The following is a 27,722-nucleotide window of genomic DNA, read 5'->3' as shown; positions in this document are numbered from 1 at the left end:
ACACACGCATACACACACACATACACACACACACACACACACACACACACACACACACACACACACACACACACAAACTACTATTTTATCCTATTGGGCTACTGTTAGCTAGAATGACAATTTCTACACTGAATATCCAACACAGTCTCATAAAATTTTGTGAAATGAACACAAACTCTGAAATACAAATTACCACCATGAATTGGATTCTGTGACAATAACAAGAATTTTCTCTTGTTTGTCATGTGAAAAGTTTAGCTGACGGTTAAGTTTAGGTAAGTAAAACAACATTGGTTAAGGTTACTGTTACGGTTAAGATTAGGCAGCTAAAACAGTTTGGCTAAGGTTAGGGTAAGGTTTGGTCATGGTTAGGGTTAGGGTTAGGGGTTAAATAAATATGACTTCACTACAAATTAAAACTTCACTTGGTAGAAAACTTCTTTGCATGAGTTGGGAATTGAACCGGGGTTGTTGGAGTTGAAGGCAAATGTAAACACCCATCCACCACCTTGACCACAACACCCTTATTTTCCACCATTTGAATGTCAAACTACTGCCTGTTTCTAGTCATGTCTCCTTCACGTAATCCTTTTGTGGTGGGAAAACACACTCTCACTTTTCATGCACAGAGCACGAATTCGCTTTTTAGGACATTGTGCTTATTTCACAAAATGTCGGGAGACAAAGGCCTGGATGGTGCTCACTTGAATAATGGATAAAATGTGTTGGCCATGTAAGTGTTGAAAAGCGCCCTAGAGGACAAGAGGGAGACATTCAGTATTTTGTAAATAAAATAAATAGCCAGTATTTACTATCAAAGTTGATTTTTTAGAATTCTAAAAATGCAGGCTTTTAAAGCCAAAATATTCAGCAAAGGCCATGAAGGATAAAACCATTGCATTTACAATGTTGGGAAATTTTTAATTAAAAATCGTAATACCCAGTGGTGTTTTTAGTGTTACTTAGGCTACACTGAATTATTGTTGTAGTAAGGATTTGCTCTATCTATTATCATCGGTTCTCGGATCGGTTATCATTTAAATAACCAACAGAGCCTACATAGGCCATCATTCTGATTCCACCATACTGACATCTGACGCCCCTGGTAATTGTTGACTCTATCACTCAAAATGTCAGACTGGATCAGCCTGCCAACATACACTGCCTACCAGGGGAGAGGGCCATCTGTAGCATGTCGCCGCTAGCCTAACTTGCCCACGGCAACAAGAAATACAGTCACATAGTTATTCTTATTAGGACAGGTTATGTTAGACAAAGACAATCTGAAATTTCCAAGGACAAGATTTTTGGATTGTGTACATGTCATCTACAGCAGTCATCCTCTCAGGGTATCTTGCATGCAGAGGCAATGAAATCTTCAGCACACTTAAAGCGTTGGAGCTCCCCCTATGACAAGCAACAGGCAATCTCTGACTAATTCTACTTTGCCCTAATTATTTCAGAATGCATACACAGAATGCCTGGCCCACACCTCTTTTCTTCAAGAATTTTCTGATTTTTCTTACATATTTGGCGACAGATTTTGCAGAATCTTGAGACAGGGATTTGTTAAACACTTTAATGAATCTGACAAATTCCCCCATGACTCAGTAGGTTTTACACGTCTAGACCACAGACTGTAAAAAGGTGAAAATGCCATGTCCAATTCATACTGTTGTCACAGAATCCAATTTGTGGTGGAGGAATGTCATTTTCACATAATTCTTGTCCACATAAATCTGCGTTTGACTTTGTGCTCATTTCACAAATTTTTATATTTTATGTTGCCTAGATTCCTTTACCACTCCAAATCTCACCAAATCACATTCTGCTATTTCCTTCAGTACCCCTCCCCTCAGCTGTGATGATTTCATGAGAAATTTTAATGATGAAATAGCAAATATATTTCAGATATCCAGTGTTGCACCATCTGCAGGTGATAACATTCTGACGCATCTTGACTCTGTAGTCTCTGCATCTTCATAGTCTCTCCTTTTACTCCAAGCTGGTTATGGTAACTAAATGGTGTACCTGCCTTCTAGACTCCATCCCCAAAAAATGACTGAAAGAACAACTTCTTTAGGCCCAGCTCTACTCTCCTCTGGCATTGTTCCTGACTTCAAAGTTACCATTGTCAAGGCACTTTTAAAAATGCTTGGCCTCAACCCTGAAGATCTGAAATATTATAGCCCAATTTCCAATCTTCCCACCTTCCTCTCAAAAATAAGAGAAAACCTATAGCCCAGCAGCTCGCTCACTTTCTCAATTCAAACAATGACTTTCGCCAATCTGGCTTCAAACCTCAGTACAGGACTGAGACAACTAATCAAAGTAACAAATGACCTGCTATTAGCCACAGACCGGCTCCTTATCAGTCCTTGTTCTCCTTGACTTAAGTGCAGACTTTGATGCTGTTTGTCATGGCATCCTCCTGGACCATCAAGAAAAACCTGCTGGCATCCTCAACACAATTTTACCAGTTGTTGACGGATTTGTTGTCCAAGATAGTAACATTTCTCAGGGTTTAGTTCTATGTCCTCTCTTATTCTAACTCTACATGCCCCCTCTCTGTGAAGTAATTACAGCATTCTCTTCACTCTTATGCAGATGATACACAACTTTACATGGCAATAAAATCCTGTGCTACAACACAGCTAAATACAATTTAATCCTGCATTTTAGAAACCAAAAGACAGATGACAGCTTTCTTTTCCTCATTGCAGATAGTTTTCTCATAATTTGAATGGCTGTGCAGGTACCCAAAGGGATTCTGTCAAAAGATTTTGGATAAGATCTTGGATAAGATTTATTTGACAATCATATCAAGGCAATATCCAAGCTGCTGTCCCATTTAAATGTACCATTTAAATGCCAATAAAAAAAATAAACATGGTCACATTGTATGAATTATCATCCACTTACACCCCCTTCACATTACAGGTCCGGTACCATGTAAATACATATGAATTACTATTGAACTGTAGAAAATAGACCCGCTTCATATTACAGGTCCGGTACTATGTAAATACATGTGAATGCAAATATGTTGTTGTATAATTAATTTTACATATTTTCACATTTTCATACATTGTTAGTAATTAACAGTGCAATAACTAAATGGTAAGTTAGTCCAGTTAGACAATAACATCATTTAAGATCAAATAACGCAGCCACGTTACTGTGTAATACATTTTTTTGTTAATGTCTAATTAGGAATAGTTCATGCGTTGTTAGGGACCTGTAAAATGAAAGGTTACCGAAGTCTGTCCGTCCTGGATGAATATATCAACATGTCACTTCCATTATTTCTGGCCTGTTAAATGGACAAACTCCTGGTTTGATCCTGGTTTGCTGGTTTGGCCTTTAACAGCATACTAGACAAGTGGCGAGTTGTCTTGCGACAGTGACCTAAAATACTGCCACTAAGGGACACTAAAGGGTCGCCAAAGTCATCAAGTTTCAAATATTACTGGTAGTAGCTTTAACATATTACACCTAACAAACATCATTTTAATTAGAGTAAATGTCAGTTTACAAAAATATTTAAAATATGGATCCCCACTAAAAGTCAAAATGTACACAACATTGTGATCGGTTGTGATAATGTTTATCTGCAAAAAGGGGGAAAAAAATAAACCAGAAAAAAACATCTGTTATGGTGGTAATAGTAGTTACCTCGCAGTAAACCTTCAAATACTATAGAATAGTGCTAATGCAGTAATTGTTGCAGCCCTATGTATCATTAGCTTGGTCAAGGATCTAGAATAGATGAGCTACAATTAAATAATCATTAATTAAATAAAGTCAAAATGTGTGCAGCCTGAAACAGATCACTGAAATTAATGTGATGATCGGAAATACATAAATAATAAAAATTAGACTATTAATCTGTATATCTGCATTGTATTATAAGCATGATGATGTCAGCAATGTTTCTTTCATATGATATGAGATTAGCCTGCCTTTCCATTACATAAAATGGAACAAGCCATATAGGCCACAAACAAACACAAACAAGGCTGTAGTCCTACATTATTTATTATTATTTAAAAGCCCCTTCAGCCTCAGTGGTGATGTTGAATTTTCCTTGTTAGGCTAGAGGCAATGCAGAAAACATAAATGAAATTTGGCTCTGCAAAGAATAGAGTATGTTTTACAGCAATACATTTGCTGTTGTTGTTTTTCTTTAGTCACCTACCATGTGTTCCCATTTGTTCCCCTTACCTTTGCCCATATGAAATGTCCATATCTATCAGCAAATAGCTTGCCATTGTGCTACATGCACTGCATTCATATTTATATATTGCATATATTGCAATTCATATTTGCTTTCTATAGTGGCCCTACTTACCTTATTTGGTTGTCCAATAAAATCTGATTATTCATGTGTAACTTATGAGCTGTCTAAATAAAGTAAGGAATTGTTATCAACAATTTGCAAATGTAGGAAGAACATTTAGTAGGCTATATGTATGTACAATATCCATCCATATTTATACTCAAAAAAGCCATGGTGGCTGTGGTTACAGCGCCACCATCCAGAATATTGCTCTCATAATTCATGTGCACATAGCAGTATCCACAAGTAGCTGACAATTTAATGTTTGAATGGAGTTTATATCTTAAAAGTATGTTGGAGTTATGCCAGTCGCCAGAACTCCAACAGCATCCTGTCAACATCAGACTACCCCAGTGTTTCCCAACTCAGTCCTCAAGTACCTCCTGTGCTGCAAATTTTTGTTTCAGCTCTACTCTTGCGCACCTGATCCAATTAAGGGCTACACACTTTTATGCTAGCCCTATTCAAGCAGATCTGTTTCTACTGCTCACCCAATCAGCATTAAGCCCTTAATTGGAGAGGAGAGCTGGAACAAAGACTTGCAGGACAGGGTGTTCTTTAGGACTGGATTGGGAAACAGCGGACTGGCCAATTTACTGTGAGGTATTTGTCAATATGAGGTTCATAGTCTGACAATCAATAAACATGTTGTTCATTGGAAGTGTGAATATTTCTGCCAGCTTGTGAAAGCAGTCAGTTTCCAACACACCATAATGCACTCTCTGCCAAGACAGCCACTGCCTCAGAGTTAAGCGGATGTTAATAGAATTTCCACCTGCACATTAAAAAACGACGATGGTCACATTCCCCTAGCTCATGAATATACAAATAGGTATATACACCACTACTGTATACAGTATGTCTATTGGATATACATGTACAATGTGCAAAACATTTGTTGTGCACAAGGCTTCAAGCTGCTCTGGGCAGCCATGTGTACGTGGCACGGAGAGGAAAATGGGTGCTTATGGCTATTGTGCTCCTACACAACATTTTTAATGGGATTACTGGGAATACAGAAAGAAATCTTACACTCCCGGGATTGGAAATGGGCAAATATAAATCCCTCCTTACATTTTCACATACTCACTGGATTCTTTTGAAGTTGAAGAGCATTAATTAATTCAAGAGAACAATATACAAACACTGCAAACCAGGTTAACTACCTAATAAATGGATGTCTTTCCCAGATAACTGCTTGTACTTTATGTGGTGCGATTTCGCGGCAGGACATAGAATCGTCATCATGGAACAGGTGCAATCCAAGGTTGCACATTAGACCAACTCTTCCATTCTTTTTGTATGCTCATTTGTATTTCCTCCACTTAAACGTGAAAATATAATCATTGCAGTTAGCTAACTTGCAACCTGATCCATCATGCTCTCACTGTTCGTACCTATTACCATCATTATGGTAACTCGAAATCAATACATTCATGTCTATAGCCATCAATACGGTAGCTGAAGTGCCGAAGGACGATTTTGAGGAGGAGACTTGATGAACGTTGGGTCATAATTTTATTGTCTATACGCTATATCGGAACCACCATGGTTCACCACAATTTAAAATTTCACAGCTAGCCTACATAGCCTATCAAAAGCTTCACACTGCAGTGGTAGCTAAAGATGAAAATTATGACAACAAGGCAAAGTCAAGATCACCTGCATAGACAAGTCCAAATCCTTCCTTTTTCACTTCTTTGTTTAGATTATTTTTTTCCATTTACATTTTAGGCATTTTAGCTGATGCTCTTACCCAGAACAACTTTCCATGAGTGCATCATTAGAATAAGCTTAAAGGCCTCCTTAAAGTCACTAATATTATAAGCAATCTGTAGTAAGGAGTGCAAGGGTCAGGGCCACATGACAATGTTGATGGGACCCTAGAGTGATTGCATGAGAGAAGACCTTGCAAAAGAAATATAAATAAGAGCTAAGGAGAGAGAACACGGTGGGCAAATTTGATGAGAGCAATTTAGAGAGGTATGACTCAATGAAAGTCTCAAAGGGCAAAAAGAAAAGTGCAGTTAAATGTTATCCGCCTAGCGATGGTAGGAGAGGCTGTGGGATGTGATGACTAAGGCCTAGGACCGCAGTGGAGAGGGTGTGCAGTGAAGAAAGAGTTCTCCTCCACAATACCTGATTAGTGCAGTCCAACAGGTAGGAGGCAAACAATGAGAGTGCAGGCCCAGAAATCCCCAGGTCAGCAAAAGTGGCAAGGAGCTAGCTAAAATGGTGCACCTGACATTTTTCACGCTTTCAGACTGATTGTCTCCTTAGACTGCAAGATGTTCAGCCCCTTGTCAGATTTCCCTCACCGGTGTAACAGACAGAATGTGTGGTCTTGTTATTCAGTGGCCTCAGTTCATCATTTATTCAGAGTGACGGCCACTGGGGCCTCGTTTTAGTATTGCTGGAGTTTGATTCTCAAAGGGTTGCAGAATTTTTTTTTTTTTTACTATAAAATATATATCTATTTTACTCTACTGTTTCCAATTTAATGTTCTGGAAATTTGTTTTTACAAAGGACAATTATTTTTGACAATGACAGCCCGTGTGTCAAGAGCTCAGAATGAAAAATGTTTCCAATCTAATGATTTGGCTATTTGTAGTGGGGCTACATTTTTAGCTACATTTGAATTAAGAACTAACTGTGCCTTAAGCTTTTATTAATTTAATCACTTCCTTGGCATTTTAGGTGTTGGGCTTTTTTTTTTTTTTTTTTCTTCAGATTTTCATGCCTGCCAACTAAATCCATGATTCTAAGAGGTGCTCTCCAGATAAAAAGAAATATAACAGGACCCATGCCACCTTTTGGTATCCTTATGCGAGTATATATTTTCATTTAAATATATACTTAATATATAAATATCCTATGGTGTAGTAGACAGGAGGCTTCTGAACATGCCTGGATTACGTCCCCTAGGGGCCCCTGGGCAAAACACATTCTATGCATAGCGACATGCATAAGCTTTAAGTATTTCATTGAGATGCATACACGGCTGTGATCTCCAAATACAACATGCTGAGGGTAGTGTGGCACCAAAGGGTGTCACACTACAACATCACATACACAGACAAGGCACAGTAGATAAAGAGAAACACTAAACAACAGCAAACTGAACTACAAGGGCAAAACTAACTTGTAAAGACCCTTGTGAGGCCCCCTATGTTTGTTACTCTGCCTTTTCGGTTAAATTTGTGCACATACCAAACAAAACTAGTGATAAATTATGAACACGTGAACACATGAACCTGGGGCCTCCGGGGCCCCTGGTAGTCTGGGGTCCCAGGGCATTTACCCAGTTTGCCCAGTCGGTAATCCAGGCTCGCTTTCGAACACACCACAGCCAAATAGAGTAATAGAACCACATTGTAAAAGATTAATAGATGCAGCAGCTGTTTCAAAATGTGTGAGAACTGTTGGGTAAACAGCATGCAGCCACAGTACGACATATTCTATCAAAATTACATTATAGGGACAGTTGGTTGCACTCGATAAATTGACTTAGATTTGAATCACCAAGTCACAGTAGTGAGGATTGACTGAGCTGAGCCTGTGGCTGTTATAGATCCTGTGCCTGTATCCAAGTGCTCCAATCTTATTAGGGCTCAACCTAACAAAAGGATTCAGAGGCTCTATAGGTTGAATAACCCTTAGTGTTACTATTTTCAGACTTGCAGCAGTTCTTGGTGATGACCTTGCGTGCATCACATCTGACAGCTATTCCAGGCTATCTCAACAGGCATTTATGAATACGGCTATCTGAATATGAGCAGCATACAGTGAAATATGAAACCCAGAGAGAGGGTGCACACACACGCACGCACGCACACACACACACACAATTAAATGACCCTATATGGGGTATATAGAATATGTCTTGGATGCTTTGTCTGGAGCAACTGAGATTTGAAGCAGAGAGGAGGCAGTGAACCGTAAAGCATGTGTATCAGGCCTCCTGCTACTTTACAACCCAGGCACCCTGCTCAGGCCATCACCACTTTAATCATGTAATTAGTGTGCATAATGGAGTCAGCTTGGCACAGACGCAGGTCTTCGTTGACATCTCTGATGCACTATTGCATAGTAAAACCTTCAGCACTTTGGATCGGACAACACATTAAACATAACTTCACGTCAGAATGAGTGAATGTATGAATGAGTGAGACAGGAAGAGAGCAAATAGAGGACAGAAATAAATACGAAGTTGAAGAGTGAAAGGATATCTAGTGCGATAGTGAATAAATACTGTCTGGTGTTCAATTGACAACTGAATACGCACATGTCCACTATGTGTATGCACTATGAGAGCTTGCTGATCCAGAAAATTAACATTTGGTGCACTGATGCCTGATAAACACCAATATTTGGCAAGTCTTCTGTTTGCTTGATGCTAGTAAACATTGGTCCATTGTCTACAATGTGGGATTTAGGCAAGCGGATGCAGAGTATGAAGACATGCAGTGAGCAGGGATCAAAAAGCTACAGCTTCTAAAATATAATAATGTGAGAGAAACACAAAAAAATAGATAAATGAATAGATAAAGTTTGAATGAAGAGATGAATAAAATGAGGAGAGATGAATTAAGATGAATGGCTGATGATAAAGGATGAAAAAAAACAAAAACCAGAAGAGGTAGAGAAATCAATAGCACCTATAACCATAATTAGACCACAAGAGATTTTTTGGCCTCAATAGAGTCACTTCAGAGCTTCACCAAATCTCTCTCTGTCTCTCTCTCCCCCGAACACACATACACACACACACACACACGCACCTACACACACACACACACACACACACACACACACACACACACTCACTCAGAAACACACACATGTAGCCAATACTAAATACCACACTTGCAATGAACATGTAACATGGCAGTTCTACAGAAACAGACTAAAAGCCTACTACAAATTTACCAAAATTTAATCCACATATAGATGCAAATTCATATTCTGTTCCATTCAATGTAATCCTAGTTTAACGTTTTGTTTCAATATTAATTCATTTGTTTTAACATAAGAGACAAACCAGAGAAAACCTGTGCACCTATTCATATTTTTATCCAGCTCTGCCTCAAAGCTGAGGACAAGGCAGCCTTGTGCAAAGCGCCTTTCTCTCACTCCCTCCTAAATCTCTGTCTCAGATTTGTGCAGGATCTCACAAAGGAGCTGCTTGTTACACAATGTGTAGGTAAGAGCAAGGTAGACAGCTTTTCCTGCCAGTTATCAAAACAGCATAGTAATGTAGGCTATATTTCCCAGAAGGAGCTAATGGGCTGCTGTAATGAAATGACAGAGGAGCAAGAACGATGGACTTGCAAAAATGCGGCCTACTATTTCTCATGGTAAAAAGAGACAGGTGCAAATTATGTGAAGCAAGGCAAAGATGTCAAACCAATGCTTTGATATAAAGGGGGGAAATATCTCTTGACCATCAAACATCATAAACAAAAAAATATGGGATCCTCTCTCCATATGGCAGAATAATTTTTTTAAATAATTGTCTTCCATACCAATGCCTTTTTATTAAAGGGACACCTCCTTGTTGTTTTCACCCTTGTGTGGCAGAGAAGGAAGGCAAGCAGAGATGGTTGCCTATTAGCCTAATGTAAAATTAAGGAGAGTGTGGAGAAGCGGTTTGGCCTTAGGCCTTCTCATGCCTCATTCCTCGTTCTGAGTCATGGAAAAGCAATCGTACATCAGCAGCAGGATTAATTTGCATTTATGGTGGACTCAGATCAAGACATAAATTCTGGATTGGGCGAGAAGAGGGAACAAATGCTGAAGTTATTCTCCTGCAGTCATCTGGAAGAATGTTATACAGTATTTTAATATCGCGACTTTGAGCCTACATACATGTATAGCACAGTATAGTATAGCACACCCACTGAAGGAACATATTCAAACCAGCCTCACTGAACCTAAAGACCTCACTGTTCTTGCATGTCTTGAGAACCTGGACAATCAAGCTGATGGTGGTTGATGAAAATAACAACACTCCCATTTCACGGGGGACTACCTGACCCTACTCATATTGAAAAGGGCATCCCAGGGCCAATGTTAAAGCAAAACAGTGAACAGAATCCCTTTGAGATAGGTCGTAGCATCAGTGTTTTATCTCCTGTCTAGAGAGAATTCTCCACTGGCCTTTAAAAACAAGCCTGCTGTTAGGTTATTATACACCTTGGGATACGCAGGTCAGCAGAGAGAGGGCCAAATGTCAACAATCGGTTCCCTCAGTAATGTAAGGGCTATAATAAACCCTGTAATCACCTGACAACAAGGACATAAAGCAGACACACAAAAACCTAAGACAGATGTACACACAAACACAGTCATAAGCAAACATGCACTCGCAGTGTACTGCACTGTACAGACAGTGTACTGTAAGCTCAAACGGATGACAAATCCCCTCTTCTTTTGCAAAGGTGGAGAGCCTTGCTGTGGTCTACATCACACTAAACTGTGGTGGGCTGAAATGAGTTGGATACAGAACGCTTTTCTTCTGCCTCCATAGGCATTGTGGTATCTAAAATGTATTATCAATAACGTGTTAATGTGACGACAAAAACACAAAAAACACTAATTTCTACCATTCAGGGGTAATTTTTTCCTTTGCCTTTTTAAGTTTGTTTGTATTCACTGGCTTAGACCAGGGAAGCCTAAGCTATCGACTGGCTATGGATCAGGTCCACTCTAACTTGTATGCTGTTAGGAGAGCCAGCAGTTCAGGCCGCTGCCCTGCCATTCCTTAATTAGTCCCCCCAGTAGCCTGACGCACACAAACTTCACGATCACATTGGAAGATTACACTGAAGAGAAGAGAGAACCCCCCGGTGTCCCCTGCCCAAGCTGCTTGGCATCGATTAGCTCACTCTATTACTTCAGTTTCATTTTTTTGTTTCATTTTTTTTTCACCTAAAGATTACAATCAGCTGGGGTGGTCTTTGAATAAACCACACAGGTGGAGATAAAGAGAGGAGACAGAGGAGAAAATGGCTCGAACAAATGGGAGATGACTCAGGACTGCCTACTGGGTAATTGGGTTTTATCCTCTCGTATTATCAGGGCCTTGTTTTGGATTACAGCTATCCAACACACACACACAAAGGAGAAGGCAAGGATACCTGGACATTAGGAGATCTCAAGATAACTGATTAGGAGTGGAGGAATAAGACTGTTGTTGCAGTCTCATCATTATGCTGCACCAAAGAAGCGAAGCCTAATCATTTTATGTGGAAAATGCATTCCTTTTCACTGTAACCAAATCTGGTATCAAGGTATTCAGCGCAGTCAGTCAAGCAACAGAATGCATACACAAATGTCCACACATGAGATGCTACTGCATGAAAGCCGGTGTTTTGCATTTCCACATTCCAATTCAAGGCATGTTCGTTTCAACCTGACATTTCAATTTGAGGTGCTTTTGCAATTCACTGCTTTGAATATGGGTCTTGTCAGTACATGTGTACAAGCTCTGTTTGGAGGCCAATACAAACTGACACTGGCAAGAATCATGCAGCAGAACTAGATCCCTTTCCCTCATAATACGCAGTGTTTTGCACCCATTTACAGCATAACCTTTGCCTGTAAAGTGGTGCTATTCCAACAGTCATTTATGACAAATTGATACTGCTGGTAATCACATCACTCAGAGCATGTTTATTAAATATGAGGGCACACCATTCAAGTAACTGGATCACAAGGTCAAGTGACAGAACAGAACATTTGAAAGTGTTAATTGTTTTTTTTTTGTTATAGCACCACCCTCTTTATGGTGAGTTTCATCTGGCCGCAGGTTCAGTTTCCCCAAGTGTGGCACCAATAGGTGCTGGAAATCTTTTGTCCCGGCAGTTGTTGAGTTTTTAAATAAATTTGTACAAGAGGCCATATGTTAGCTCATGGAATCCACACTAATTCAACCTTCATTAGGTGATGTTGTTGCTGTATATGTTCATTTGTTGTGTGTTTACTGCTGTATGTGTATATGAATGTGTTTTGTTTTTGTTTTTTTGTTTGTTTGTTTGCTGGACTACTGGCTGCGAGGCAAATTGCCCTACAGGGACGTTAAAGACTTATTCTACTCACAGAGAGATGTAAGGATGAAATCTAAACCTAAAGGCCCCAAAGGCATCAATTTTTACTCTTTGCCTAAATAATATGCATATACAGTATAGGAGTCCTGCCTCTGTGGCTGGAGGCTTTTTCGTCCTCTGCTCTGAGGGTGAGCCGGTCTAAAACACCTAAGATGAAATGAAGCAGAGATAGGCACAGCTTTTTATTGATTCTGCTGTCTGTGATGTGAAACAAAAGTAGTCTTAGATGAATGTAGCCACATCGATGCACAGGATAGATGTTATCTGTCTTAATGACAAACGGGAGTCCTTGGCTGAAGGGGAACCTCATCAAAGTTACACATGCATAACCTTGCAGTAGCAATGGTGCACAAAGAGCAGAAGAAGACACACAACCTTCTGTGCGGATAAACATTTAGATTCAGCTGTTCAGCCCATTATCCAGTTGCCTATACGCGAGAAGAAAGAAATTCAACATACCCCCCAGAAGAATATGAATAAAACAGCAGATTTTGCATTGCTATGTTCACTCACATTTCACTTCAAAATGCATAGTAATTTGTTTTCATTTAAATGTAAATCAGTGAAGCAAATAGAATTACAGAAGTTCACACTCAAATCCAAATGTAACTAATGTGACCAACCAGCAAGCAAAGAGCACTGGTTACCCTACTCAGAGAATGCCCAGAGGAAGGTGGACAATTTGTAATGACTCACACCAGTTTATTTAAGCTTGTGGTCATTGGTTATTATGTTCTTTTACGGCTGTGCCCTTAGACAAATCATGCGTTTCCGTCCCAGACAAAAAAGAAAGAAAGATGAAGAGAAAGTAGACAGAGAAAGTAGACAGGGGTAAGGAGGTAAAGAGAGAGAATAGGTGCAGTGAGTCACAGTGTTATTTTAAACAGCTACTGCAGACACAGGTGTGTCTCTTGTCCCGTGGAGTTCAGTCTTTCTGCTCAGCAGGGAGCTTGCTGTTCTACACCCAACCACTAAAATGTTCTTACAAAAGCAAAAGCCTCTCCAAGGAAAAACTGCAGGCACAATGCCTACAGCACGGTGAAATAATGTATTCCAGGCAATATGCTAGGCACATTACTATAAATATGTTTTGACGCAGAATAAATGATACATTATTGGACTATTAGGTGAATCGTTAACAACTGGGTTAATACACAGGTTTATTCACTGTCTTTATTCAGCTGTATTCATCTGTGTGTTAACCCAATGGAAAGCTTATGTAAGAAAATCATAATATTGTGTTAATACTTGATGAAAGTATAATACTTGACTATGAAAAACTAACACATAATGTACTTACATCTTTGAAAAGTAGTATTTAAAAAGTATTCCCAGTGTGTTAACTCAGTTACTCTATGTCAGTATGACATGAACATAATTTATATGGTTTGTTAGAAAAATGCCACAGTTGATGTGTGGAGTCTCTGACATGGGAGCGAGAGAGCGAGACGCATGGGAATAAGTGTGCTCCATACAGCAAAGGGGGAGAATGAAAGGTCAGTTGTCTTTACCGCCTGTCAGTTGCCTATACCATTGAATGCTGAGTTACATTTAACACCGGTTCTGTTTACATGCACAGAGAATTCCAATTCCAAGTAACCTGGTTTCAGGTCGACACATGTAAGCTTCATAATTCAGTTAGAATAGCCACTCTGATTATGACAAAACCTGATAAAGATACAAAAAGGAGAAGACGACCATGCGCACATCCCATAAACCTTTTAGCAGGTGCTTTACTGTAAGTGTGTTTAAGAAAGAGAACGCCGCACACTACTGCCAGTGCTCCCATATATTTATTCATCTTCCAACATTTCGACTCTAGGTATTAATCAAGTATATAATGACTCTATGTTAGGCAAATTAAACATTGTAAGATATAGTATAATCTGATATTAAACATGTAAACTGTAGCATGTAATCATCTTATACCTTTCACTTTAGGTTTTTGCCTTCTGCGCAAATTCGCACAGCGTTATGGGTACATTTTGATGTCAAACAGTACTTACTATTATTATTATTACTTATTCCTGCTGCTATTACTATTGAGTCATTATTTTTTCCCATGTTGTAGAAACCTACTATTGCTCAGTCAAAGAGTGGAAAGCTGGCAGCTCCACAGTTTCATACTTTTTTGCAGGCCAGCCATTGTATGAGCAGGACACAACAGGTGGAGGGGAATATTCTGTTAATCACAGCAACAGGGATACTCAATCACAGGATATCATCAGGTTCAACAGGACTATGGCCAATAGCCAAGTTACTCCATGCATGTAAACGTTGCCAATGAGATTTGCTCGTGTTCAAACTGAGAACCCTGGATCACGGCTGTACGACTGGCTCCAATCAGAGGCAGCTAGGTAGAAGATAATGTAGAATAGAGTCATAGAGTCATTATTTGTTTAATAGTCAATTCCGGTTGAGACTATGGCTACTTCCATAGATAGATTTGTTAGATACATATCATCATAATTATTGAGCAGATACAGATAGACACGTATAGATACAAATAGAAACAGCTGCACTTGCTTGTTACTTTTGTCAATGTGAATATAAGTTCTGACCTTGAAGACTTGCTTTCATAGGCTCAGATGAAGGCTGGATTAACCAAAACGTGTTTTGCGTAGTGTGTGCCTTAACTTCACCGTAATACAAAGTAAGTAAGTCATAATTTTTTTCCCAATTGTGGGATGTTCCATCTTTTCTTCTTTGAGTACTACTTTGGATTTAATGTTTTTCAGCTAAGCATTCCTCACTGAAGACAATTGTTTTTGAAGTGCACTATCCTCCCCCATTTTCTGCAAGGCTGAGCATTTCTGATACAGCTGAAAAATGCAGAAGGCATCTTCAAAGGCCCTTGGAAATTCACTTCCCATTTTACTTTACGTATGACAGTGCTTTGTTGGTTTTACAACATATGCACCTGACCACAGAGGGGCATTATGTAGGCTTCATATGCCAAAAGGGGCCCTTAAATCCCACCCTGCACCACTGATACTCACAAAAGCACCGACTGGCAATTGAGGACAGACAGGCAGCGTGAAATATGGATAGACATAGTCCTTTTCTATAGCTTTGGGTGTCGTCAGAATTTCTTCCTCCACACTTACACACCAGAGGAAGAGTGCGCCTCACTGGAATTGAGAAAATGAGGACTGGATATAAGGAATATGGATGGACCACCCACACAACCCCTCTACCCCCGACCAACCCTTCACCGGCACTGTGTTCATGAGACCGAAGCAAACTTTAAAATTAAAGCCAATAGATTTAATGGGATTGCAGCTTTTCTTGAATGCCAACAACTTGGAAAGGGCCTGCAATCAAACAAACTGCATGCATGTGTGTGTGTGTGTGTGTGTGTGTGTGTGCACTCTCAATTTTGCACTACGCATCAATCAGTCAAGCATTTACCATCACATGCTACTCGTGTCATGCCATTACAGTAGGTCAATGTCAAAGCTAAAATGGTTGATGAATATGTAGCCCTGACAGCATATTTATCATGAAGTCAATATTGGCTCATATCTTCAATTACTAGTCCTCAATATCTTGGATATATTGGTTCTGAAGCACACTAACAAGGAAATGAATCTAATGTCCACTATGGAATCCTTTCATTCGCCATTACTTGTTGCCAATTATGTGTTTCACATCAATATAGTGATATACTGTAGTGAAGGTTATTGCTTAACTGTGATGTTGCTGTTTACAAAATTATAGGTCCCTTGTGGGAAATATAAAAAAAAGTTTTCCATGTTGTCAAAGTGTAGCTTTGATCTCTATATGATCTTTTCTCACCTAACACCAAGACAGGTGCATGCACATGCTTACTCCTACATGCACGTGCGCACCCACACCAAACACATACAGATACACACCACACCCTTTCTCAACTTTTACCCAATGTCATTAAATATGTATTTGCTTTTGATTACTCTTGAAATTCATTCATCAGAGACAGAGGTGACAGGTGCTTGCTGTTACTGACGAACACTGCTGTGGCAGTGACTGATAACATGAGATACTACAGCGTTCTGCACTGTAACCTCTCTCTCTCTCTCTCTCTCTCTCTCTCGCTCTCTCTCTAAGCTCTGCTCTCTCTCCTTTCTCCTTCAGTCAGGTGAGTTGAGAAATGACACCAGAACCAAAACATTTGTCACAGCAACAATCCACTGAAACTAAATTACACTGAAAGGAATTGCAAGGGAGGAGTGGAAAACACAAGAGGGGAGGGGATATTTATGAAATAAAAGTACTTTGGAGGAAACATAAGTGTTTTCCCATAGGTACAGAGTGGGAGAGAGAGAGAGAGAGAGAGAGAGAGAGAGAGAGAGAGGAATTGTGAACGTTTGGCATTGAAGTGATCATTAATGGCGTGAATCTTGCCTTTGTGGCAATGCCCTTGAGTCAGCCAGTGAGGCAGTGAATGGTGAATTGTGGATGGGCAGTTATCTCCAAGGCTTCCCTTTCAATGCTGTTAGAAAACGCTTGACAGCAATGCAAGCTCTTATCGAACGGAAAGCTCCAAGGCTGCAGAGACAAGGCTGAGGAGCAAATCTGCAGGAGGTTACTGAAGTGACAACATATGCCGCCCCCCCAGTACCCCTTCCACCCCCCTCCTCACCCACCCACCCACACACACACACACACACACACACACACACACATACCACCATCACCATCACCATGTAAAACATGCATTTGGGCATACAGAACATACATTTACATTCTGTACACACACAAACATGTATAAATACACACTCCAAAGAGCATAATACCTGTAATAAATACCTGATGGATGCTTATAATGAGCTAAAATGTTAAAAATATATTGTGGAAATGAACAAAGAGAACATGTGATGGCCAAGAGGACAGAAATGAATCCATAAATCTTTGCACATTCACAATGGGATAATACAGAAATATGAAGTCACATCAACAGAATTATAATGAAAGTACTGTTGTTATCGTAACCTACAGAATGATTCTGTTCCCATCAATCTTAATTCTCCAGAGAATATCACATACAATAACCCATGTATTGATCAAATCCTGTTCCATAAGCCACAACACCTCATTAAGAAATAAACAATAGATATTTGATTATTACCTTTGTCAAACCCAGACTCACTTCACATTTTATTACACTCAACTTCATAATGGATATTTACCTAATTGGCAAAATCACTACATTAAACTTATTCCCAATCACTTCCTCATATTTCAAGGCAGATGTACTTTTTATTTCAATATAGACAACACATCCTACCCTTGATGGTCTATTAGCTCAGTTCCCTCTGAAAGTGGAGAAGAAGGCATGGGAGTGGAGGGGGGGATAGTTGGCTCGAGAAATGGGTTCCCTTTGAATAATGCAATAGTGAAACTGGGCAATATGACCACCATGCGATCGCCTATGAAACAGAAACAACAGTGGATACCAGCCTAACTGTGCTCATGAATTTGTCTCATGTGAAATGTCAGTTACATCAAAGCTGGGGCTTGAGAAATAGTCGGGTAGCCATATTTGGAATAAATAAAACATGGCTTCGATGACTCCATTGCCCTTTATCTATCTCTCTCTCTCTCTCTCTCTCTCTCTCTCTCTCTCTCTCTCTCTCTCTCTCTCTCTCTCTCTCTCTCTCTCTCCTCATTATCATTATTTCGCTTATTCTCTCTCTCTTTCTCTCCATCATATGTTGAGTCGAAAAAGAAAACATCAAACCTGTCAGAACTGCTGCTGTGTTGTCTTTTCTGACAAGCATTTAGGTCACTCTCGTTCTCTACACCTTTAGGCTGTATATCCATTGCATTTATCATTAAATAGCTGTGTAGAACACGGAAAAGGCATTGGGCAAATCATAATCACCCAAGGCATTACAACAACTAGCCATATCAACAATTGTTATCAGATATCATGCAACACATTTTACATGGCGAAAAAATTTGAGGAAATGCTGGTCATGCAAATAAAGTGTAGGCTACTGCTGAATTTGAAAGGATAGATTCCATGCCTTTTAGAATAACTTTGAAAGGATGACAAAAAAAATCCCTCCTGATCCCTGCATGCAAAGTTGCCCTGAAGCTAAGCTTAATCTAATATTTATGTAATGCAAATTTCCAAGTTGAAGCTAATTTCAAAACTTGAGATGCAAAAATGAAAACCTTGGGGCTAATTTGCTAATTGACTTGCAAATGCATCTTTGTAACACTGTCTCATGAGCTAAATGGATGTCAATGGGTCAGGACAGATTCAACAGGAATAAAAGAATGGAATTTATGATGGTCCATTTAATAACCAAGTGAAGACATTTTCAGAAGATGCCATAACATCTCAGAACTCTCCTAGACTTACACCACAAGTTGTAGTCAAGCAGACCTATAGCGAATGGGTAGTCAAGGGTACAGGTTACAGTATTCTCATTTTTTGACATGTAGGCCTATTTCCCACTGGGATACATAGGAATGGTCAGCTACTACTGTACTACTGTAACCATTAGCATCAAATTTCTTGCAAATAGAAAGCAATCACAATTTCCAAAGCAGCCGAACTCAATAAGCACTTGCAAAAGAGAACTCAGCCCTAAAGCATATTGTCATCAACACTGTCTCTCACCAAGCTCGTCAACAGAAGTCGGAGTTCAATGTGCGCTGTGTGAGACAATACACAAGTGAGAACCAACAAGCATCTGTCCAATGTCCAATTTTACGGATATTTCCTCAGTAGGATAAAATTAAATTAAATTAAATAATTCATAAGGTTAAGGAAATGACCTGCCAAGTGTCAAAGTGGTGTGGTTAACGCCGACAATCTCAGACGCCTATGCCTGTTGCTGACCAGATTTAAGTTTGGTTCAGATGGGTCTGTGTGCAACACTGGGTTCCAAACACATTTCTGATCAGCTTAATTACGGTGCATTAGAGAGAGAAACCGAAACTCAGTTGTTATAAACTCATATGATAAAATCACCATATTGCGCCTTTCTGTGAACCATGCCAACACCGTAAAACTTGTGATGATCAATATGCAAATAGAAAAATGTCCCACAATTGGTGTCCCCACCACACACACGCGCACCAAAAAGTGTTGCCGTCGTTTTGATCAGCCATCAGTTTTAACAATCCAAACCATACACATACACACAACATGCATTAAGTTCAAGCCGCGTCCTCCTTCTTGTGTTTAAGACAAAAAGGACTGGCAGCTATCATAGGGAAAATAGTACTCCGTGCTTATGGAATAAAGAACTCAGTCGAGTAGTAATGTATCTGTGCTGCGCTTACCTCTTGCCAGCGTGGCCGGGACCTGCAGACCGAGAAACAGGAGGATGCCACAACTCAAGTAGCATCCTCCCGAAAACTGTCCCATCACTGCTCTGCTTGTCTCCCTCCCCGTCGGATCTGGGGGTACCAGCCACGAGTCTCAAACATTTGTCGTCCGCTCGAGGCTCCCCCCAACACGTTTCTGTGCACTCTGGACGGCTGTTTGTGTCCGCCTCAGCCACGGTAAGAGAGCCGCCACGTCTCGAATCGCAGTGCGGAGAGAAGAGATGGGAAGTGCGGTGCGGGGCTTTCGGCAGCCGGCACGCTGTGCGAGAGTGAAATAATTAGACGGCGCAAGCCAACAGCTTTCGGCTTTAGGGAGGAGAGAGAGAGAGAGAGAGAGAGAGAGAGAGAGAGAGAGAGAGAGAGAGAGAGAGAGAGAGAGAGAGAGAGAGAGAGAGAGAGAGAGATGCTCATCTTGTCCAAACCCCTGCGGACTTGTTGAGAAATTACAAAGGTGCGTGTGTGTGTGTGTGTGTGTGTGTGTGTGTGTGTGTGTGTGTGTGTGTTAACCAGATAATCATTTGATCATCTGAGCTGTAAATTATAATTGAGAGAAAATATATTTAAATTAGTATTTTTACCTGCCTCGAACCCTATTGGATTTTGAGCAAGAGTGTAAAATAGATGCCACCAGTTCTTACTGCGATGTTGTTGAGATCCAGCTGGTAAAACGTATTCACTATCTATGCCAATAAATCAGGCGTGCCAGCAGTCTGGTCCAGCCTGTCAGCAACTGGCTCCTGAACCTTGTTTTCCAAACAAACCTGCCCTTTTGTCAAATAAACAGAGTATTTTTGTGTGCTGTAATGTAACTTACATTATACCCTTTTGTCTATACAGACCATAATGTTCAGAACATTTACTTTAAATTTCTTGGGTTAATATTGATGTGATTGCACAAGAGAGAAAGGAGAGAATGCACAAACTACTGTATTCAGTTAATGGGAATATATGTCTATGAGAACATGGTTATATTAAACACCAATGTCAGCCTCCGTTATCAGCTGTTATTAAAATGTATTGAAATAATGCACTAATACTAATGTAATGTACCTCAATTTAAGATATCCACTTCCCCAGAATCATATTCACCCTTTGACTTTGCTTATCAGCACAAGCAGTAAAAGCCTGGATACCATTCAGATTGTATCTATCTATATTGGTTTTCTATGTAAATCACTGCAATTTGACCTTCTCTGACACAATTGGCCCATTGACCAGAGATTCAGCGGTTCATTTCCCTGGGTCAGCCTGCTAGGTGAGGTTAAGTACTTGATATTATTGCTAAAGGGAGCCATAACTGTGTGTTAAATATTTGGCATGGCCTTGATGCTCTTGAGTCACCTGACAGACCATGAACAATGACAGGACACTGAAAGTATACTCCTCTTTTGTTGAGTAATTGTGCCTACGTTATTATTTTGAAAAGGTCAGAGTTTGGAACATGGCACCTTTATTCAACATGTTAGTACATTGTAAACTCTAACCTTTGACTGCAGAAAAGTGTGTGTGTGTGTGTGTGTGTGTGTGTGTGTGTGTGAGTGAGAGAGTGTGTATGTGAAACAAGAAGCATAGGTTGTTGAATGACATTGAGTCATGAAATGCTCTTCAGCAGTTCTCGATGCATGCACACCGCTGTGATAATTAGGCGTAGAATTTTGGCCCTAAATTGCTCATGGGAATAAGTCAAGGGCTCAGTCATGGGAATAATGTCTGGGGAACATACAGGTGAGAGTTTATTATATCAGCATGACAGTTTTGTCCTTTGACCAGCGCATGGGACCAAAGGATTTGGCACATGGAATAGGATAGTCCTTCCTTGTATGATTCAGAGAAGTGTCACTAATGTCCAACATATAAAAGGCTTATAATGGAACATCCTGCACTGTGGCCTGTTTGGTTAGTCAATGACGGCTCATTGGCAACTGGATAGGATGGGGGTCTGAGGTAAAATAATTAGTTTTCCATGGAGAGAAGATGAAAGAGTGCTCAATGTCTTTTAAAGAGTGCTCCCTCCATCCAGTGGCAGTTGAACTTTTCAAGTTCAAACTAGGCAGGTCCAAACAATCATAGTTTTCTGTAGCAGGTTTTGGTAACTGCTAAATCCTTTCCAGTTAATTTACTCATGAAGCAATTTATTTGCATCCAGACTGTATCCAGACTGTTCCTGTCTCTATTTAATGCAGTAGTGCACAGCATTTTGGTCTTAATTATGGTAGCTGTGCAAGTAAACTGTCTGTGAAAATGTGTTAGTAATCTTGAATACAGGAAGATTTCCAAATTCAGTCAGAAACATGAATTCTCCCATTATATGGATGTAAGTGTACTATGTGCAGTAATAAGGTTTCAGCATTGCTTTTGAAAACATTGGTATGCTCTTCTTATTTGACGGGAGTAAGGAAACAAGCATGCTCTGCAGCGTCAAATAATCATACAAGGTTTGCAAGCTTGCTGAGTCTTGATGCAGAAAAATATCCTACATATACAGAACATGTCAGTGTAAGTGAACATGATGCAACATACTTATCAGCATGAAAAACAAATTAGCATCTTCCATCTCATTAAACATTTACATTTAACATTTACATTAACTTGTAATTATTTACATTTGCATTTAACCACAGATTTCTGAACTGACATCACATTAAGTTGCAAATAGCATTAAAATGCAGCTGAAAAGCAGTGGTTCAAAGCCTTCAGAGTAGAGTGTGGAACTATTGTTGCTGCTCAGAAGGCCGTGTGGTATACACCTTGGGGGGAGAGCACAGAGCTGGAACAGGAGACAGGCTGCAAACCACAATCTTGACATGGCCTTCCCAGCAAGGGTTCATCTTTCTCAGCATGAGGACCATTGCGGATACTGGGTCATAGAGGAGAGAGGACAAAACCAGTATAAAGCTGTGCAATAACAGTTCTTTGTGCTTCTCTATTTTTGCCTGAGCACCAAGCGGGGCCGACTTTCCCATACATAGGCTCGCTGTGGCGCACCACCACAATATCACCACGGCTGCCACAAAATCACCCATAAGTATGAATGTGAATGTCCATCTATCTGTGTTAGCTTGGTGATGGACTTGTATCCTTAGGTGTTGAGGTGTATCCTTACCTTTCGCCCAAAGTACAGTGGGATTGGCTCCAGCCCCCCATGACCCTGAACAGGAATAAGAGTAGTGGGGTAAGAAAATAAATTAATATCTGCCATCCTGGCTCATATGTGTACTGAGTCTGTGCATGCCGATCTTGGGAGATTTTCAATAGGATGTAGCCTACCCTGGATGTGTGTGAATACAGTAATTCAAAAAAGAAGCAGTACTTAGGAGAAACAATTCAACTCATGTATTAATAATTGATGGTAGCATAACAAAAGCTGACATTTCACTAACAAACAGATTATAATTAGATTTGATAGGCTGCATAAAAAACCAACGTATCTCTGTCTGCCCTAAAATATTTTTTCTTTCCTCTAGAGAAAAAGTATGGGAAGAAATAAAGACAGTATGTATTGCAATCTCTCAAATAAAGTGAATGCAAAAACAAACTGTCTGTACAAACTGCACAGTCCACAAACTGTAGAAATTCTTCATCTGAGGAGATTAAAAAGAAAATAAGCCCATGCCCTGCAAGTGGAGAGGTGTTCAGAGTGCATGTGGGTTATATAAGATTCCTGCACCTCAGTGAGTACATTTGTCCATATGCACCCATGTTTTGCTTTGCATTCTTCTGAAAATGAGATGAGACTCTTTTTTTTTTTTTTTAAACCAACCACAATTGCTTGAACAAAATTAGATTAGTGTTTTCTGAATTAAAAAGAAATGAGTTCAGTCATGGATTCACCATGCACTTGATGAGGTGCACTTGATGAGAATCATTGGTCAAAATGAATTGCATGCCCACGGGAGGGACTCGGGTTGCGGTGGCTGTTGTGTTGACTGAAACTCACTCATCTGACTGATTGATTGTTGGAGCTTTTTTTTAAGTCTCATACGGCATGACAAGCAACAGAAACATTTGGTCAAGTGAAGCCGTCAACCGTTACCAGGTCAAATGTCTGATTTTTCACACTTTGACAGTGGTGGAGGGTGGGGTGGAGCTGGGACATCTAAACTTTAGCTATAGTTTCATAACTGCTGATACAAAGACCGATGCTGATTGTCTTTCAAGGTATTGGGGAAATCTGGGAAATGCTATTTTTTCTGCATTTCAATTTTATTCTAGTTTCTTGATACTTTAAAGTATTCTGGTTACTTGAGAAGAAACTCCCCGAGATGACCAAAAAAACCACGTCATTCTAATTGCTACAGAATTGAGTCTGTAGGGCAATCTCCGTTCTCTCAACGCAGCTTTTCCCTCCAAGAAAGTCACTTTTCAGGTGAACAACATCAGGATGACAAAAAGTAATTTGGCTGAACTCTCTCAGGCTGAAAGTGGAGTTGTTTCCCTGGTTTCTAAAAGGGATGCTGCACCAAGTGCTGTTAGGTTGAAGAATGGATTTTCCCTCTCATAAGCAAAATTCATTGTCCAGTCTGAACGTCCAGGAATGAACACCACATCCCTTTTCCCTCCATCTATTTGTCTCCCACCAACACCACCCCACACCACAAATCACACACATGCACACATTGCACACACAAACATTCGTGCATTCACATATGCACATGCATGCACGCACACACACACACAAATATACACAATGACACAAAATATTTGTATGCCTTCATGAAGGCAGTATGCCAAAATCTAATCTCATATCCACCAATATGCTGTCAGACAATGTTGTTAGAGTACAGATGGGCAAGATGGACACAAAATATGTTCTATATAGTAAATAGCATTAAAGCCCCCACTTTACAAGACATACTCTTTGAGATCCATCCATCCATCCATCCATCCATCCGGCAACAGTGGATGGATAGCCAAGTTGGTCCAAGCTGAAACCCCCAACTCGGCAATAAAGTTGTGACTTTATTTCTCAAAAGTGACAAATCAAGCGACTTTTTCTTACAATGGGGAACAATGTCAATGTGTTGAATCCCAAAGCATTTGGCAAAACCTTGGCACGGCTGATGCCACGGCTGATATACAGCGCAATATATTGATTATGCAAATTAGCGTATGACAGCAGCCAATTATAGCTACTTTCCTTGGAAAAGAGTTGGCAACACTATCCATCTATCGTGACGATATCTGAATTTTGGAGGGGCAACATGACTTCAGTGTGAAAGTTAAAATGTCAATCTTTGATGGCAAAATGTTTGTCTGCCCATTGAATAATTGTATTTTCCTTCAGAGTTCAGACTCTGGCTAGGACGGACGGACCATGGTAACTGTTGCCAACAGGTTTATTCTCACACCCACACACAGAAACAACCCGTCAACAGTGGATATCTCAAACAACTGTTCGTACAGCTTAGTCCAAATATTAACTCAAAAGGATTAGGATTTCCCGGCCCGTTGGCCTTGCTCTGCCGTCTGGCAGCCTGGTGCGTCTCTGTGGCTCATCGAGTCTTTCTGTGGCTGGTGGCGTGGTCCCAGCTTCACTGTAGAGACGAGCATAAACAAGTGAATGATTAAGCTTAACTCTCTACAGGTGTGCCTGTCGATCAGTGAACCGCTCCTACTCTCCCCTTGCAGACCATGCTAAACCACACCCGGCTGCCTCAATAGCGCTTTGTAATACATAGTTAAAGTGCTTTGCAAAGGATAAGAAAAAACAAAATTAACAGCAAAAGTGATAAAAACAAGGTGAGAGATATAAAAGCAAAACAAGAGTCATAAAAGGGAGGTCAAAAACCCAAACCAAAGCAAGTCAAGTCAAAGTGATTGAAAAGATGATAAATATTTAGCTGCCTGAGCTCCTCAGGTCATTCCAGTCTAAGAACCCTGATGGCAAAGATCACCCTTTTTTTATCTACATTTTGGAACAGCCAATAGGGACCTGCCTGAGGATCCCAGGCTCCTATCCAGCTCACGGGGTTAAAAGATCTGTGATATAGCTTGGTGCCCGACCCATCCATGCCTTAAATGTGATCATTAAATCTTAAAACCAATTCTGAAACTAACAAGTAGCCACTGTAAAGATGCTAAAATTGGAGTGATGTGATCTTGTCTGATGGGTGGCTGATGATGGATTATATGTCACAAAGTAATAAGAAATAAAAATAAGAAAATATGTTATATATACAGTATAAGGTATAATCATTGTTTAAATTGTGTGCTTTACCCAAAAGTGTTTAAACACTGAAAGTGATATCTAGGCATGGTTATGAACAGGTGGACTGCTTGAAATTGACTAAAAAATTTGACTAAAATTTGTCCAATTTCCAAATAAATTCACAAACTATAGAAGTCATATAGTGCCAAATTAAAGAACTATCCTTTTGATTGAATTAATTGTAGCTTTAGTTTAGAAATATACTGACAGATTAGCAATTGATCCTTGTAAAAATTATACCCACCCAAAGGGCCTTTAAGGTGCATAGGGCAATGTTCCCACCAAAGCATTTACGATGTCCTTAATCCTTAATGAACAAAAGCCATCTATGGGCCAAGACCTAAATAATGTGATTGACTCTTCAATTCATCACTGTTCTTTGTTGTTTAGGTGACTAACAGGATGTGAATACCCAAAAGGTGCAATTACATTACAAGAGACAATAACTTAATCAATGTATTGATATGTTTTGTCCATCTAATTCAATTGTATGGTGCTCACCATTCACATATCAATCACTGAAATCAATAATGGAAAAGCCGAGACATAAACATAGCAGTTTGCTCTCATGTAGTGTGTGATTACCCCAAGGATATTTTGTATGTCATTATTTGAATCTTGCTGAATGGCCCCTACTCATGTTCCATTTTTAATTTGGCTCAATATTGGGCATACATCATGAATATGTTCTCCCATATTTTTCCAAATTTGTGCGAGTGTTGGAGGAACTCAAAGGAAACATCTCTGAAGAGGAACATATGGCCTCAAAGTCACTTTGCGATGTTTGATTTGATCTGTTGGAGTGTCTGGCCTCTGCAGAGCTCAGATATGTTTTTGTTATTGGCTTATGACAAAGTTTCTTTACCTGTTATGATTAAAAAAAAACCCAAAAAAATAAATATCTTCCTCTCTCTTCTCCCCCTCTCTTACCTCACATTGCCTGTATTGTCCTGATGCCCCTGAGTAAACCCCATCCATCTGGATTTGCAACTACTACTTGACCCAAGTCTGCAACTAACATCACTTTTCCTCCTGTTTAATTACACAATACTATATGACCTATAATTACTGATCTTTGTGTCCTTTTGGTATATTTATGACCACAATTTATGCGTGTATCTATTACACCATTTAAGACTCCATTAAAAAGCACTCATCCCATCATTCAGCTGGCATGGCGTTTTCCATTACTGCAATGCAAGGCAAAAAAGGCTTAATCAATAAATTATCTGTAAACAACAGAAGCGATTCGATGCCCGACCAGACTGTGTGATGGAATAGAAATAAAAACTACAACTAAAAGGCTGTAGAAAGGGAGGGACGTATTTGTTTATTTCCGATGAAGATACTGTCTCGCAGATCAAGAGATGTTATAGTCACATTTTTTGAACAGGTATTACCAAAGCCAGCTTAAATATTCTGTACCTTTAACACAGCTCTCACATTTCTCTCTATGCTAAAGGCCCTTTAAAGAGTGAGTAAAGGAGAGAGAGACCAGACCTTTTTTCGATGAGGCAGCAAACGCACACACAGAGCACAGCAGGTTATCTGTGACCGCTCTGTCCTTGTAAACACAAAGCGATTATGCTGAAGACGTGATAGAAACATTTAACCAACATGTCCTTGCTTCTCTCTGTTGTGCTCTGCTAGCCTTAGGGCAAAAGTGGTTGAACAAAATAACAGACAGAAAATTACACTGAAAGGCAGGGGAATAGTCTGGGAGGTTTCAGTGTATAGCAA

The 27,722-nt window shown here is 39.9% G+C and overlaps 1 protein-coding gene across 1 annotated transcript in view; it reads right to left on the bottom strand.

Moving 5' to 3' along the window:
- Window positions 1-19,814, bottom strand: part of LOC139913660 (netrin receptor UNC5D-like) — a 159,992-nt gene extending 140,178 nt beyond the window's left edge. Inside the window, exon 1 of the mRNA XM_078286707.1 lies at window positions 19,730-19,814. Coding sequence (XP_078142833.1) covers window positions 19,730-19,814 — 85 coding nt within the window. The remainder of the gene's footprint in view (window positions 1-19,729) is intronic.
- Between the last annotated feature and the right edge of the window lie 7,908 nt (window positions 19,815-27,722).

The sequence above is a fragment of the Centroberyx gerrardi genome, chromosome 2 (genome assembly GCF_048128805.1).
Source record: "Centroberyx gerrardi isolate f3 chromosome 2, fCenGer3.hap1.cur.20231027, whole genome shotgun sequence".
In the NCBI taxonomy this organism is placed as follows: Eukaryota; Metazoa; Chordata; class Actinopteri; order Beryciformes; family Berycidae; genus Centroberyx; species Centroberyx gerrardi.
The sequence above is the reverse complement of the archived record's forward strand: the minus strand, read 5'-3'. Positions and strand labels throughout refer to the sequence as shown.